Source organism: Petromyzon marinus, chromosome 66 (assembly GCF_048934315.1).
Source record: "Petromyzon marinus isolate PM22_M1 ecotype Great Lakes invasive population chromosome 66, UKy_Petmar_22M1.pri1.0, whole genome shotgun sequence".
Classification (NCBI taxonomy): Eukaryota; Metazoa; Chordata; class Hyperoartia; order Petromyzontiformes; family Petromyzontidae; genus Petromyzon; species Petromyzon marinus.
In genome coordinates this window covers 7,929,160-7,946,238 of record NC_133732.1, presented here as the reverse complement: position 1 = coordinate 7,946,238, position 17,079 = coordinate 7,929,160, and the positions used below count along the sequence as shown (strand labels likewise).

Genomic DNA, 17,079 nt, shown 5'->3' with positions numbered 1-17,079 from the left:
TGTCAATCCTTATTATAGACCAATTCAGACCTTAATGGTCACCCCGTGCCACTTATAAATCTCAACGTTCGTCCTACAAAGTCCCATCACATGGAGATGAACACAAACACATAGACAACAACAACAACATTATCACTGTGCCTGTATTGAAACGGCTGCACTCCGTATGGACTTGAAAACTCAATTTCCCTGTACAAGTATACGGGGTAAACCGTATGGGTTGACAGCTGTGGGGTATATAGTAGTGTATAGTGTAATGTATAGTAGTGCATAGTGTAATGTATAGTAGTGTAGTGTATAGTAGTGTATAGTAGTGTAGTGTATAGTGCAGTGTATAGTAGTGTAGTGTAGAGTGTATAGTATAGTGTATAGTAGAGTGTATAGTATAGTGTAGTGTATAGTGTAGTGTATAGTGTAGTGTGTATAGTGTAGTGTGTATAGTGTAGTGTGTATAGTGTAGTGTGTATAGTGTAGTGTGTATATTGTAGTGTGTATAGTGTAGTGTGTATAGTGTAGTGTATAGTGTAGTGTATAGTGTAGTGTATAGTGTAGTGTATAGTGTAGTGTGTATAGTGTAGTGTATAGTGTAGTGTGTATAATGTAGTATACAGTGTATAGTGTAGTGTGTAGTGTATAGTGTAGTGTATAGTGTAGTAATATAGTGTAGTGTATAGTGTAGTGTATAGTGTAGTATATAGTGTAGTGTATAGTGTAGTATATAGTGTATAGTGTAGTATATAGTGTATAGTGTAGTATATAGTGTAGTGTATAGTGTAGTATATAGTGTAGTGTAATATAGTGTAGTGTAATATAGTGTAGTGTAATATAGTGTAGTGTAATATAGTGTAGTGTATAGTGTAGTGTATAGTATAGTGTAGTGTATAGTGTAGTGTATAGTGTAGTGTATAGTGTAGTGTATAGTGTAGTGTATAGTACAGTGTCCCGTCACAATGGAGGTAGACGTGGTGACTATGGAGGGCTTTGACAGCCACGATGCCCACGCCGCGCCCGCGTTCCAAGTGGCGCTCCCGGAGATCGAAACCGCTCGAGGGAGGGAGAGAGAGGGTGTCCACCCTCACGAAAGAGGTAGGGGCAATGCCCGAAACGTCGAGACGTTTCGATTAATCGACAACTCGTCGCAACAAAACTATGGAAACAAGAAAAACTTTAAATTTTCTGTCGGTTTAAAAAATATATATTTCCACCCCCCCACCCACCCCCGTAAAATTACAATAACATTTTTTAGTACACATTCTTCCCTCATAAAATTGAACAAAACGCGTTAAGACGTTAAAACTAGAACAACAACAACTAAACTCGGGTGTCTATTCAACTTGGAAACACTTCATTTGAAGCTCTCGTGGACTGCAGGAATCCCAACCCCTTCGGTTCTTTCGGTAAAGTCACGCAGGCAGAAAATAAAATACTTTATTTAAAATAAATCGCTTTATTTTGTACCTGCGTGACTTTACCGAAAGAACGAAAGACTTACAGGCCCCAACCCCTAACCCCCGAACCCCCATCGCGGCCTTCGGGCCCGACGGATCAAAGCCTCGGCCACCGGTCAGGCAAGAGGGGGGGTAAAGACCGACCGACCCCGCCTCCCCTCCCCACAGGCTTTATCAATTACCTGCCTCGGCGCAGACTTTTCCAAAGTTCGTTTTACGAGGTAAAATCCACAGCCGCCGTCGCGATTCCGTTCGTTCGTCGCGTTAAAAAAAAAAGCTAAACTTTGTGCGAGATTATTTGTCGATCGCTTCAAGGTTTTCGCGGCATCCGCCTCTCTCTGCCAGCGCCTCCACCGCCGTCCCACCTCAGGCCTTGCCGCGGTTTTATTTATTAATTTAATTAATGCCGGGACTACTTTCTTCTTCTTCCTCATCATCAGCATCATCATCATCATCCGCATCATCAGCATCATCATCCGATTCGCATTTTTAACTTAAAACTTTCGGTGACTGCAGGAATTCATATTCTAGGGTCTTTCGGTAAAAAAAGTCACGTCGATAGGTACAAAATAATAATAAAAGCAACAAAAAACCCCACAATAAAATACTAAAATAGAATTAAAAATAATAATTAATAGAAAATAAAGAACCTATCTACCGAAAGACCCAAGAATGTAATAAAATTAAAATAAAAAATGTAAATAATAAATTAAAAATAATAAAAGCTTTTATTATTTTCTCTTTATTATTTTATGTTAGTGTTTTTATTGTGTTCTTTTTGCTTTTATTATTTTCAAACAATTCGTTATTTTTATTTTTCTGTTATTATATTTGTATTGTTTTCTATCTACGTGACTTTACCGAAAGAACCAAGAATATCATCCGATTCGCATTGTGGATGGGGGGGTGGTGGTGGTGTCGGTAATATCCCTCCGCGGGTGAAGCGCCGCTGGGGCGGGGTTGCGGAGCGGAGTGAGTGATGCGGTTCGGGATGTGAAGACTGCCATTGGATCGTGATGGGAGGGGTGGGGGCCATTATGGATGTGTACATCCGCGCGGGGGAGGGGGAGGGGAAGTAGTTCCGTCCAGGAAAGAGATCGAGGAGGAGTCTCTGCAAATGCCATCACATTTAAAGTTGATTTTATTTCTTCTGGTAAAAAAAAACCCTACAACACTAATGAATAACGAACAACAACAGGACTTTATACTCTTTGGTTCTATTGGGTAAAGTCACGTAGGTGAAAATAAAATAACTAAAAATCACGACGTTTCGGCCACAACACAAGCGGCCTTCATCAGGTGAAGGGACGAGACCGTCTGGAGGACAGCGCTGGAGTCTCGTCCCTTCACCTGATGAAGGCCGCTTGTGTTGTGGCCGAAACGTCGTGATTTTTTGTTATTTTATTTTCACCTACGTGACTTTACCCAATAGAACCAAAGAGTATGGATCCTAGCAGTCACGAAAGCCTTAAATCTAGAATAAACAACAGGACTTATATATATATTATTATTGTATTGTTTCCCTTCAACGTGACTTTACCGAAAGAGCTAAGAATATTTAAACACACTCGTCAATAAACACATTCTTACTGCGGAGGGAGCTGGTAGGAACGTTGGGTTGCTCGGTCAATGGCCAGGGTCAACAACAATGGCGGCACCACCACGTGGTGTGTTCAGCACAATGTGCCCGACTGTGAGGGCGGGCACAAGCCGGCGTGAGTAGGTTGAACGTTGAGTTTTATAAGGGCACCACGGGGTGACCAGCCCCTCCCCACCCAGCCCTACCCCACCCTCCCCACCCAGCCCCTCCCCACCCAGCCCCTCCCCTCCCCACCCAGCCCCTCCCCACCCTCCCCACCCAGCCCCTCCCCACCCTCCCCACCCAGCCCTTCCCCACCCAGCCCCTCCCCTCCCCACCCAGCCCCACCCAGCCCCTCCCCACCCAGCCCCTCCCCACCCTCCCCACCCAGCCCTTCCCCACCCAGCCCCTCCCCTCCCCACCCAGCCCCTCCCCACCCAGCCCCTCCCCACCCAGCCCCACTCAGCCCCTCCCCACTCAGCCCCACCCAGCCCCCCCCTCCCCACCCAGCCGCAGAGGTTCCTACCAGTATAACAGTGTGTGTGGCCTTTATAATACAAACTTATACTGGTAGGAACGAAGTTGTAAACTGAGTGTACCAGCCTGCAATAGATTAATGTGTCCGTCCGTCCCCTTTCAATACTTTAACGAAGTGAAATCTCGTGCTGTTGGGGTGTAAAATCAGCAATAGACAGCGCAGAGACTTGTCCTACCAGCCCACCCTGCAGGGACCTGTTTTCTACTGGAGGAATCCGATGAGATAAAATTATCTTTTTTTTCACAAACGTCAAAAGGCCCTTCTTCAGAGAGACAGAATGCGGAAAATAAGGGTTGAAGATTGCACTTTTAAATACCATAGGGCCCTGATGAAAAATAATATTACAATTTTTAAATTCGGTAAAGTCACGTAGGTAAAATAAAAATAAAATAAAACAACTACATTAAATCACGACGTTTCGGAGACAACACAAGCTTCCGTCTTCAGGTGGAACAGACAGAACAAAAAAGTTCGCTGTATCTAATCTAGAATTAATTTTTAAATTGTTGGCGAATGATACACGTTATTGTTTAAGATTAGCATGTAGTCACTCTATAAGTTACCTCGTAGATTCCTTACCAATACGGCGTCCCAACGTGGAGACGTAATGCTCCACACCAATGACGTGAGTGTGAGAAAGAGCTTCATAGATCATCGGATTCGTCCAGTTCTGAATAAAGATTCAGATTCTGTAGTGACGTAACGACAGCCCATACCAAGATGGCGCCCGCACTCTCTTATCAACATGGCGGCCACCCTTCCCCCCCCATGCCAATCCCTTACCAACATGGCAGCCCCCACCATTAACCAAAATGGAGTTCCCCCCCACTACACTCATCGCTCCCCAACACCGCTTCCTTACTAACATGGCGCCCCCTCCCAACACCGCTTCCCCTTACCAACATGGCGCCCCCTCCCTCACACCGCTTCCTTAACACACAGCATTGACATGCGGTGCTTTTTCTGGAAGGCTTTGCTGTTTTTTCCTGGAATTGGCTGTTTCCACAGTCACATAGTCACTTTAAGATGCTTTCTTGTTCATGTTTTTTGTTTGTTGCGGTTGCACCCGATTCAAGAGCCGCATGGCTCACAGGGCTATATACCGAAGACGTGAAACTTGAAACCTTACCAACATGACGCCCACACCGCTCTCCCTTACCAACATGGCGGGGCCTTCTACGTCACTTCCTTTACCCCCACCCGCCCCTCCCACACCACCGTCACTTCCGTTATCGCGATGGCGGCCGCCTCGTCGCTGGTCGCTTACGAGGGAGGCAGTGACGAGAGTGACGCGGGCGATGGCGTCGAGGAGAGCCTCGCGCTCCACCTCAAGCCGCTTCAGCCGCCTGACCCTCAGCAGAAGACGGCGCTCGTCCTGAACGCGGCGCCGGAAGTCGCCACGAAGGTTCCCGCGGGCGATTGAAGTCGCGAAAATTTATCTCGCAAGGCTCGCGGCGCGCGCAATTCTAGATTTGGTAGCGCGCATGGGCCGCCGCGACCGGTCACGTGGGGCCGCTCGGTCCAATGGGGCGGGGGAGGGGAGGGGGCGGGGTCTCCCGGGGCCTATCCGCTGTACGGAATGTGAAGGGGGCTGCTCGCCTCTCTACCCCCCTCTCTACCCCCCCCCCCTCTCTACCCCCCCCCTCTCTACCCCCCCCCCCCTCTACACCCCCTCTCTACCCCCCCTCTACCCCCCTTTCTACCCCCCCTCTCTACCCCCCCTCTCTCTCCCCCCTCTCTCCCCCCATCTCCACAGATTAGCATGGTTGGCTACGTACGGTGTGAAAGAAGTTCAACTTACCCACAGACACCCAGACCCATAGAGACCCAGACCCATAGAGACACCCATAGAGACCCAGACCCATAGAGACACCCATAGAGACCCAGACCCATAGAGACACCCACAGAGACCCACAGACACCCAGACCCATAGAGACACCCACAGAGACCCACAGACACCCAGACCCATAGAGACACCCACCCAGACCCATAGACACCCAGACCCATAGAGACCCCCACAGAGACCCGCAGACACCCAGACCCATAGAGACACCCAGACCCATAGAGACACCCACAGAGACCCACAGACACCCAGACCCATAGAGACACCCACCCAGACCCATAGACACCCAGACCCATAGAGACCCCCACAGAGACCCGCAGACACCCAGACCCATAGAGACACCCAGACCCATAGAGACACCCATAGAGACCCAGACCCATAGAGACACCCACAGAGACCCACAGACACCCAGACCCATAGAGACACCCACAGAGACCCACAGACACCCAGACCCATAGAGACACCCACCCAGACCCATAGACACCCAGACCCATAGAGACCCCCACAGAGACCCGCAGACACCCAGACCCATAGAGACACCCAGACCCATAGAGACACCCACAGAGACCCACAGACACCCAGACCCATAGAGACACCCACCCAGACCCATAGACACCCAGACCCATAGAGACCCCCACAGAGACCCGCAGACACCCAGACCCATAGAGACACCCAGACCCATAGAGACACTCACAGAGACCCACAGAACACCCAGACCCATAGAGACACCCACAGAGACCCACAGAACACCCAGACCCATAGAGACACCCACAGAGACCCACAGACACCCAGACCCATAGAGACACCCACCCAGACCCATAGAGACACCCACAGAGACCCACAGACACCCAGACCCATAGAGACACTCACAGAGACCCACAGAACACCCAGACCCATAGAGACACCCACAGAGACCCACAGAACACCCAGACCCATAGAGACACCCACAGAGACCCACAGAGACCCACAGAGACCCACAGACCCATATAGACACCCAGACCCATAGAGACACCCATAGAGACACCCACAGAGACCCATAGATTAGCACGGTTGGCTACGTACGGTGCGAATAAAGTTCAACATACAGTAAATACATATCACGTCTGTGACTATGAAGAAGGGCCATTGCCCAAAACGTCGCCAAATATATTTACTTAGCCTTTTAAGGCCACGGTGTTATTGGCGGATGCGTTGATTTATTTCTGTCGTGAATGGTGATGCTGTAAAATCTGAATGGAGTCGTTAATGGTGATGCTGTTATGAATGATTCTTCTGCTTATGATGTTGATGATGATTTTCATTGTGATGCTGCTGCTGCTGCTCTTAATGAATTATTTTGTTCACGATGATGCTGTTTTTGAACGGTGTTGTCAATGATGATGGTTCTGTTTATGATGTTAATGATGATGCTGTTATGCTGAATGATGATGCTGTTGACGATCATGCCAATGCTGTTATTATTACCGATGATATTATTATTATGAATGGTGATGATGTTGATCATGATGATGCTGTTACTATTCACGTTGTTGTTGTGAATGATGATGTTGATCATGATGATGCTGTTACTATTCGCGATGTTGCTGTTGTTACTGTGAATGATGATGTTGATCATGATGATGCTGTTACTATTCACGATGTTGCTGTTGTTACTGTGAATGATGATGTTGATCATAATGATGCTGTTACTATTCACGATGTTGCTGTTGTTATTATTGTGAATGATGATGTTATTGATGATGATGATGACGACTCCGATATTATTGCCGCTGCTGCTGCTACAGGAAGAGGTGGACACAGGCAAGCACCTGGACCCGAGCTGCCGGGAAGTGATGTTCAACCCCACGTACGAGACGCTCTTCGCTCCGGAGGTGATCGCTCGCTCACAACGCAAGCCTCCCTCCCGCCGGGTTGAGAATCGACAGCTTTGAATTCGCGGGCGCCCCTCTCTCCACGTCTCCCTCCCCATCTCTTCCTCCCTGTATCTGCATCCACACTACATTATACACTGCATACTACACTGTACACTATGCTGCACACAACACTATACAGTCTGCTACACGCTACACTATATACTAATTACTATACTGTACACTACGATACACGCTACACTAGATGCTAATTACTACACTATACACTACGCTACACGCTTGACTATACACTACACTATACACTGCAATACACACTACACTATACACTAAATACATCATGATGCACTACACTACATACTTCACTATACACTACACTATACACTACATACTACACAAAGTGGGGATGACCCTGCTGAGGCTGCGGTGCCTCAAATATTGGAAGAAGAAGTCAGCCCCTGTGAGTGGCTGGCCGAGGTGCCATCTGTTGAGGAAGTACTGAAGGCGATCCAGAGTCTGAGACCAGGAAAGGCACCGGGTAGAGACGATCTCCCAAGCGAAATGCTGAGAGAGGGTGGCGTTTGTGCACAGACTGCCCTATATGACATCATAACAACAATCTGGACCACTGGACGGGTTCCGCAGGATTGGAAGGATGCCCTGGTGGTCCCCCTCTTTAAGAAGGGGGACCGCACAGACTGTAACAACTACAGGGGCATCTCACTCCTCAGTGTGCCGGGAAAGGTCCTGGCAAGGATTATTTAACATCCTTGCTAGGACACGCTGAGGAGAGGCTTGCGGAGCCCCAATGCGGTTTCAGGAAAGGGCGGTCCTGCACAGATGCCATATTTTCTGTCCGTCTGCTACAGCAGAGGTGTAGGGAATTCCAACAAGACCTACATCTCTGCTTTATTGACCTGGTCAAGGCCTATGATACCATCAGTAGGCCTGGGCTCTGGGTTCTTCGTGCTTTTGGAGTCCCTGACCCTCTGCTCACGATCATTAAGGACCTTCATGATTGTGAGCGGGCCCGGGTAAAACTACGTGGCCGGGAGTCAGAGCCATTCCCTGTACACCTTGGGGTGCGACAGGGATGTCCTCTGGCTCCCACATTATTTAACATCTATTTTGACCACGTAGTTTTTGAAACCTTCAATAGCTGTACCGGGGGAATCTCCATTTGGTACAGATATAATGGGAGGCTGATCGATGCCCGGGTGCGGTCAAGGGATGGCTCCCTATTGCTCAACCACGTTATGTATGTCGATGATTTGGTAATAGCTTATAATTCAGAGGAGGAGTTGGAGACGCTGCTGCTGAGACTGGAGCGTGCCACTAAGAGCCCCACCAAAACTAAGCACCTGCCTGGGTATTTTGTACCATCGGACACTCCACCCCCACAACTCCCATTCAGTGATGGGGCAGTTGTGGAGAGAGTGGAGAGTTTCCCATACCTGGGCAGTGTGCTTATGACCGGCTCCAGTTTAACAGCAGAGGTCTCACTCCGAATCAGTCGAGCGGCAATATCTTTTCATCTGTTGCGTAACGCTGTGTGGAAGCTACCTGGTCTGTCGCTCCGCACTACGCTTCAGGTCTTCTCGGCCACGGTCATTCCCTCTTTTCTCTACGCTTGCGAAACGTGAACCCCCCTAATGGAACATCTTCGCCGGTTAGAGACATTTAGGCTGGCCTACCTACGATCCATCCTGGGTTTAACCAGACTGGATTGTGTGAGGAGCTCACAAATCCTTGAAAGATCTGGGCAAGGTCCCATCGGTGAGCTCCACCGGCAGGCAAGGCTGCGTTTGCTGGGTCATGTAGCCCGCATGCCCAGCCACCGCATGCCGAAACAGCTTATGTTCGACCGGATCGAGGGGGCTTAACGGGCGCGGCACTGGGCCAGAGAAGAGATGGAGTGATGTGGTACAGGAGGACGTGGAGCTGAGTGGACTTGCCGATGACTGTACCAGCGGTGTCAAGATCGGCCTCTGTGGAGAAGGCTCGTGAAGGACGCTACTGGGCAGTTGGAGGCAGTCGCCCTCCAACAATAACGGATGGCGGATGAGCGACGCTCACAACAACGAGCGGAGCGCAGGGTGGCTAAAGCACAGCAGGTTGGCACAGTAGGGGGCACAGGTGGTGCATCAGCCAGTCATCTCAGTCAGTCGACCCGTGGCACCTGGGTCTGCCCCGTGACCTCCTGCCAGCGGGCGTTCGACACTTCACGTGGCCTCAAGGTGCACATGGCCTGGCACAAGCGTCGTGGTGACGTCCGCCACTTAGTGGCGAATGGCGGTTGTTGTTGTCTCTATGTATGTATGTCTGTGTGTGTCTGTATGTATGTGTATGTGTGTGTGTATGTCTGTGTGTGTCTGAAGGCGAGCGATAGTGTAGCGGTTAGCGCGCTGCGCTATGAACCCGGCGACCCGGGTTCGATTCCCGCTCGCGGCCAACACCAGTGACGATTATCTGAACCGGTCCCGGGCCTCCCCTAGGTCGACTCAGCCTCAAATGAGTACCCGGTGCGGTGTGTAGTAAACATCGCCACTGGGGGAGACAAAGGCGGTCGGGCGTGGTGCTGGCCACCCACCTCCTCGTGTACCGTTCCGGCCTTCATAGGTGCTGCTCGCTAGCAGCACTTGCCCCTACAGTCTGTTAAGGCTATACGGGAGATCTTTGTTTTGTGTTTGTCTGCCCCGCGTAGGTGGGTCCCGTCAACCCATTCCGCACCAAGCAAATGTCCGCGGAGAGGAACTCCCTGGCCGGCTTCACGGAGGCGGCTCACTTCAGCGACTTCATGTTCGAGCAGCAGCGGAGGACTTTTACCAGCTACGGTAACCGCCATCATCATAAACAACATCATCATTATAAACAACAACATCATCATCATTAACAACAACATCATCATCATCATAAACATTATCATTATAAACAACAACATTATAAACAACATCATCATTATAAACAACATCATGATCACAAACATCATTATAAACAACATCATCAAAAACAACATCATCATCATTATAAACAACATCATCATCACAAACAACATCATCATTATAAACAACATCATCATCACAAACAACATCATTATAAACAACATCATCAAAAACAACATCATCATTATTATAAACAACATCATCATTATTATAAACAACATCATAAACAACAACATTATAAACAACATCATCATAAACAACAACATCATCACAAACAACATCATCATTATAAACAACACCCACCCATAACCACACACACCAAAAAAAGACAAAGATCCCCCGTGTAGCCTTAACAGACTGTAGGGGCAAGTGCTGTTTGCGAGTACCTATGAAGGCCGACCGGCACGGCACATCAGGGGCTGGGTGGCCAACACCACCCCCGGCCGCCTTTGTCTCCCCAGTGGCGATGTTCACTACACACCGCTACACCAGGTACTCATTTGAGGCTGAGTCGACCTAGGGGAGGTCCAGGACCGGTTAAAATAATTGTCACCGGTGTTGGCCGTGAGCGGGAATCGAACCCGGGTCGCCGGGTTCGTAGCGCATCGTAGCGCTGACTGCTACATTATCGCTCCCCACTCACACACACGTACACACACACACGTACACACTTACACACACAGACACGTACACACACGTACACACACACGTACACACACACGTACACACACACGTACAAAGACAAAGACAAAGATCCCCCATATAGCCTGTAACAGACTGTAGGGGCAAGTGCTGTTAGCGAGCACCTATGAAGGCCGGTACGGTACACGAGGGGGTGGGTGGCCAGCACCACGCCCGACCGCCTTTGTCTCCCTAGTGGCGATGTTTACACACCGCACCAGGTACTCATTTGAGGCTGAGTCGACCTAGGGGAGGCCCGGGACCGGTTCAGATAATCGTCACTGGTGTTGGCCGTGAGCGGGAATCGAACCCGGGTCGCCAGGTTCATAGCGCAGCGCGCTAACCGCTACACTATCGCTCCCCACCACGTACACACACGTACACACACACGTACACACACGTATACACACACGTACACACACACACGTACACACACACACGTACACACACACGTACACACACACGTACACACACACGTACATAGACCAACCCATACCCACACACACACCAACCCACACACACACCAACCCACCCATACACACACACCAACCCACCCATACTCTCACACACAACAACCGCCATTCGCCACTATGTGGCGGTGACGTCACCACGACGCTTGTGCCAGGCCATGTGCACCTTGAGGCCACGTGAAGTGTCGAACGCCCGCTGGCAGGAGGTCACGGGGCAGACGCAGGTGCCATGGGTCGACTGACTGAGATGACTGGCTGATGCACCACCTGTGCCCCCTACTGTGCCAACCTGCTGTGCCTTAGTCACCCGGCGCTCCGCTCGTTGTTGTGAGTGTCGCTCCTCCGCCCTCCGTTGTTGTTGGAGGGCGACTGCCTCCAACTGCCCAGTAGCGTCCTTCACGAGCCTCCTCCACAGAGGCCGATCTTGACACCGCTGGTACCAGTCATCGGCAAGTCCACTCAGCTCCACGTCCTCCTGTACCACATTACTCCATCTCTTCTCTAGCCCATGACGCGCCCGTTTAGCCCCCTCGATCCGGCCGAACAAAAGCTGTTTCGGCATGCGGTGGCTGGGCATGCGGGCTACATGACCCAGCCAACGCTGCCTTGCCTGCCGGAGGAGTTCACCGATGGGACCGTGGCCAGATCTTTCAAGGATTTGTGAGCTTCTCACACAATCCACGTTTCGCAAGCGTAGAGAAGGGAGGGAATGACCGTGGCTGAGAAGACCTGAAGCTTAGTGCGGAGCGACAGACCAGGTAGCTTCCACACAGCGTTATGCAACCGATGAAAAGATATTGCCGCTCGACTGATTCGGAGTGAGACCTCTGCTGTTAAATTGGAGCCGGTCATAAGCACACTGCCCAGGTATGGGAAACTCTCCACTCTCTCCACAACTACCCCATCACCGATTGGGAGTTGTGGGGGTGGAGTGTCCGATGGTACAAAATACCCAGGCAGGTGCTTAGTTTTGGTGGGGCTGATGGTAAGGTCCCATCTCTTAGTGGCACGCTCCAGTCTCAGCAGCAGCGTCTCCAACTTCTCCTCTGACTGAGCAGCTATTACCAAATCATCAGCATACATAACGTAGTTGAGCAATAGGGAGCCATCCCTTGACCGCACCCGGGCATCGATCAGCCTCCCATTATATCTGTACCATATGGAGATTTCCCCGGTACAGCTATTGAAGGCTTCACGAACTACGTGGTCAAAATAGATGTTAAATAATGTGGGAGCCAGAGGACATCCCTGTCGCACCGCAAGGTGTACAGAGAATGGCTCTGACTCCCGGCCACGTAGTTTTACCCGGGCCCGCTCACCATCATGAAGGTCCTTAATGATCGTGAGCAGAGGGTCAGGTACTCCAAAAGCACGAAGAACAACCCAGAGCCCAGGCCTACTGATGGTATCATAGGCCTTGACCAGGTCAATAAAGCAGAGATGTAGGTCTTGTTGAAATTCCCTACACCTCTGCTGTAGCAGACGGACAGAAAATATGGCATCTGTGCAGGACCGCCCTTTCCTGAAACCGCAATGGGGCTCCGCAAGCCTCTCAGCGTGCCTGGCAAGGCGATGCTGAATAATCTTTGCCAGGACCTTTCCCGGCACACTGAGGAGTGAGATGCCCCTGTAGTTGTTACGGTCTGTGCGGTCCCCCTTCTTAAAAAGGGGGACCACCAGGGCATCCTTCCAATCCTGCGGAACCCGTCCAGTGGTCCAGACCATTGTTATGATGTCATACAGGGCAGTCTGTGCACAAATGCCACCCTCCCTAAGCATTTCGCTTGGGAGATCATCTCTGCCCGCTGCCTTTCCTGGTCTCAGACTCCGGATCGCCTTCAGTACTTCCTCAACAGATGGCACCTCAGCCAGCCACTCACAGGGGGTGACTTCTTCCAATATTTGAGGCACCGCAGCCACAGCAGGGTCATCCTCACTTTGTGCCACAATGTTTTCCTGGCTGAGGGATTTTCCCTCCCCCAGGACCTCACAGAAATGCTCAGCAAATCTGCAAACCTGTTCCTGGGGGTCGGAGATTGGATCACCTTATTTTCCCCTAATGATGGTAATAGGTGTGGCGCTGCAGGTTACTTTTTTGATGGAGTTAAATAGAGATTTGTGATCACGGGCCACTGAGGCAGACTCCATCTCCTCAGCAACCCGCGACCACCACCCATCCTTGCAGCGCCTCACGGCTCTCCGAACCTCCGAGCGAAGGCTGCGGTAAGCCTCCTCATTCTCTGACGTGGGATTCTGTAGCCGATGACAGTGGGCCTTTCGCTTTTTCTCAACCATCCTGAACATCTCCTCTGTCAGCCAGGGTCTCTGGGGAGGTCTGGACCGCGTACCCAAAGCAGCCATTGCAGCTGCATGAGCCACAGTCCTAAACTTCGCCCATTTACCCTCGACATCAGGAGGAGTCGGGGACGATGCCAATCCCAGCCGCAAGCGATGATGAAATTCTCGCTTGCAACTTTCATCAGATAACTGAGACCAGGCCACTTTAGGTTGGAATGGGGTCCTGGGTGTACACCCACCACCGGAGTGGAAGAATGGCAGGCGCATCTTACAAATGACTAGTCGATGGTCAGAGGGCAGATCAGCTCCACGGTAGGTCCTGGTGTCAAGGACATGGGCTCGCATCCGCTGGTCCGTCACTATGTAGTCCAGCAGATGTTCTTGCTTGGACCCGGCATGCATCCATGATGTTGTGTGGATGCGCCGATGCCGGAACAGCGTGTTGGTAATTACAAGCCCATGGGCTGCACAAAAATCTAGCAGCCTCCTACCGTTGTTATTGAGCTGATCTGGCCCATGCCCTCCAATCACTCCAGACCAGGTGCCGGTATCATGACCAACTCGGGCATTGAAGTCACCCAACATGATGACTCTATCCCGAAGGGCCACTTTAGCTAGCACCTGTGACAGGAGGTCATAGAAGGCATCTGACTCATCGGCTTTGCCTGCATCCCTCCACGGATGTTCATCTTCGGTGGGGGCATAAGTAACCACGACCACCATTCCTCGCCTCCGGTTGATGGGAAGGCGAGCCCAAAGTAGCCTGGGGCTTACAGCTTCCCACACCTCACCGCCACGCTCCCACGCCCCATTCATTCTTTTGTTCAAAAGAAGAGCCACACCCTGTTGTTTGGCAGTCTGCTGCCCCGAGTAGAGAACTGTCCACCACTCATGGTGGCAGGAGCCAGAGCCGGTCCACCGGACCTCCTGAATGCCACAGAGATCCAGGCGGTACCGGTCCAGCTCCCGACAGAGGAGTGGCAGCCTCTCCTCCGCAGTGAGCGTTCGAACATTCCACGTGGCCACCCGTAGTGGCTTTTTCTTGTTTCTGGAGGAGCCCCGAGGGTAGATATTCAATCTCCTGGCTCCGCCAATTGGGGTTTGGCCAGGAGACGTCATAGACGCCTGGCCCCCCGGGGCCTCCGGCACAAGCTTATTAGTTACATATTTCAGTTTAACTCGTGGTTTCGTGGTAATTAATTGAAGGTGGAGGGGTTACCAGCCCCTCGCACCCGTCCAGAGCCCCCGTTTAGCCCCTGTGGTGGACACATTTGCCATGAGGGGAGGAGCCAATCAAAATTGGATCTCCCCCCACAGCACTGTCCACGACAGAGTTGCCCGTCCGGCACCGCGAGGAGGTAGGGGGTTGTTTTGCCGGACTAATACCATACCATATACACACACACCAACACACACACCCACCCACCAGCTCACCCATAATCACACAACAACAACCGCCATTCGCCACTAAGTGGTGGTGACGTCACCACGACGCTTGTGCCAGGACATGTGCACCTTGAGGCCACGTGGAGTGTCGAACGCCCGCTGGCAGGAGGTCACGGGGCAGACCCAGGTGCCATGGGTCGACTGACTGAGATGACTGGCTGATGCACCACCTGTGCCCCCTACTGTGCCAACCTGCTGTGCTTTAGCCACCTGGCACTCCGCTCGTTGTTGTGAGCGCCGCTCCTCCGCCCTCCGTTGTTGTTGGAGGGCGACTACCTCCAACTGCCCAGTAGCGTCCTTCACGAGCCTCCTCCACAGAGGCCGATCTTGACACCGCTGGTACCAGTCATCGGCAAGTCTACTCAGCTCCACGTCCTCCTGTACCACATCACTCCATCTCTTCTCTAGCCCGTGCCGCGCCCGCTTAGCCCCCTCGATCCGGCCGAACAAAAGCTGTTTCGGCATGCGGTGGCTGGGCATGCGGGCTACATGACCCAGCCATCGCAGCCTTGCCCACCGGAGGAGCTCACCGATGGGACCTTGCCCAGATCTTTCAAGGATTTGTGAGCTCCTCACACAATCCAGTCTGGTTAAACCCAGGATGGATCGTGGGCAGGCCAGCCTAAATGTTTCAAACCGGCGAAAAGGTTCCATTAGGGGGGTCCACGTTTCGCAAGCGTAGAGAATGGAGGGAATGACCGTCGCCGAGAAGACCTGAAGCTTAGTGTCGAGCGACAGACCAGGTAGCTTCCACACAGCGTTATGCAACCAACACACACACCCACACATACCCACCCACCAGCTCACCAATACACACACACCCACACACACATCCACCCACCAGCTCACAGACACACACACACACCAACACACCCCAACACACCCACACACACATACCCACCCACCAACCCACCCATACTCACACACCCACCCACCAGCTCACCCATACTCACACAAAGACAAAGATCCCCCATATAGCTTTAACAGACTTTAGAGGCAAGTGCTGTTAGCGAGCACCTATGAAGGCCGGATCAGTACACGAGGGGGTGGGTGGCCAGCACCACGCCCGACCGCCTTTGTCTCCCTAGTGGCAATGTTTACACACCGCACCAGGTACTCATTTGAGGCTGAGTCGACCTAGGGGAGGCCCGGGACCGGTTCAGATAATCGTCACTGGTGTTGGCCGTGAGCGGGAATCGAACCCGGGTCGCCAGGTTCATAGCGCAGCGCGCTAGCCACTACACTATCGCTCCCCACTCACACACACTCACCTACACACCCACCCACCCACCAGCTCACCCATACTCACACTCACCAGCTCTTCCACCAGCTCACCCATACTCACACACACACACCCACCCACCAGCTCACCCATACACTCACCAGCTCACCCATACTCACACACACACCAACACACCCACCCATCCACCTGCTCACCCACCAGCTCACCCATACTCTCACACACACACACACCCACACACCCACCCACCCACCAGCTCACCCATACACTCACCAGCTCACCCATACTCACACACACACACGCCAACACACCCACCCACCCACCAGCTCACCCATACTCACACACACACACCAACACACCCACCCACCAGCTCACCCATACTCACACACACACGCCAACACACCCACCCACCAGCTCACCCACCAGCTCACCCATCCTCACACACACTCACCAGCTCACCCATACTCACACACACACACACCAGCTCACCCATACTCACACACACACACCAGCTCACCCACACTCACACACACTCACCAGCTCACCCATACTCACACACACACACACCAGCTCACCCATAATCACACTCACCAGCTCACACACCAGCTCACCCATACTCACACACACACACCAGCTCACCCATACTCACACACACACACCAGCTCACCCATACTCACACACACACCAGCTCACCCATACTCACACCCACCCACCCACCCACCAGCT

At 51.7% G+C, this 17,079-nt stretch overlaps 1 protein-coding gene and 1 pseudogene across 1 annotated transcript in view; one reads left to right on the top strand and one right to left on the bottom strand.

The window, feature by feature from the left end:
• The window catches only part of LOC142906510 (actin-binding protein WASF3-like), a 37,237-nt pseudogene extending 35,385 nt beyond the window's left edge, over nt 1-1,852 (bottom strand).
• A 2,918-nt stretch (nt 1,853-4,770) lies between these two features.
• CDC40 (cell division cycle 40) overlaps nt 4,771-17,079 on the top strand; it is a 55,896-nt gene continuing 43,587 nt past the window's right edge. Inside the window, exons 1-3 of the mRNA XM_076054481.1 lie at nt 4,771-4,970; nt 7,193-7,279; nt 9,981-10,110. Coding sequence (XP_075910596.1) covers nt 4,803-4,970; nt 7,193-7,279; nt 9,981-10,110 — 385 coding nt within the window. The 5' untranslated portion in view covers nt 4,771-4,802. The remainder of the gene's footprint in view (nt 4,971-7,192; nt 7,280-9,980; nt 10,111-17,079) is intronic.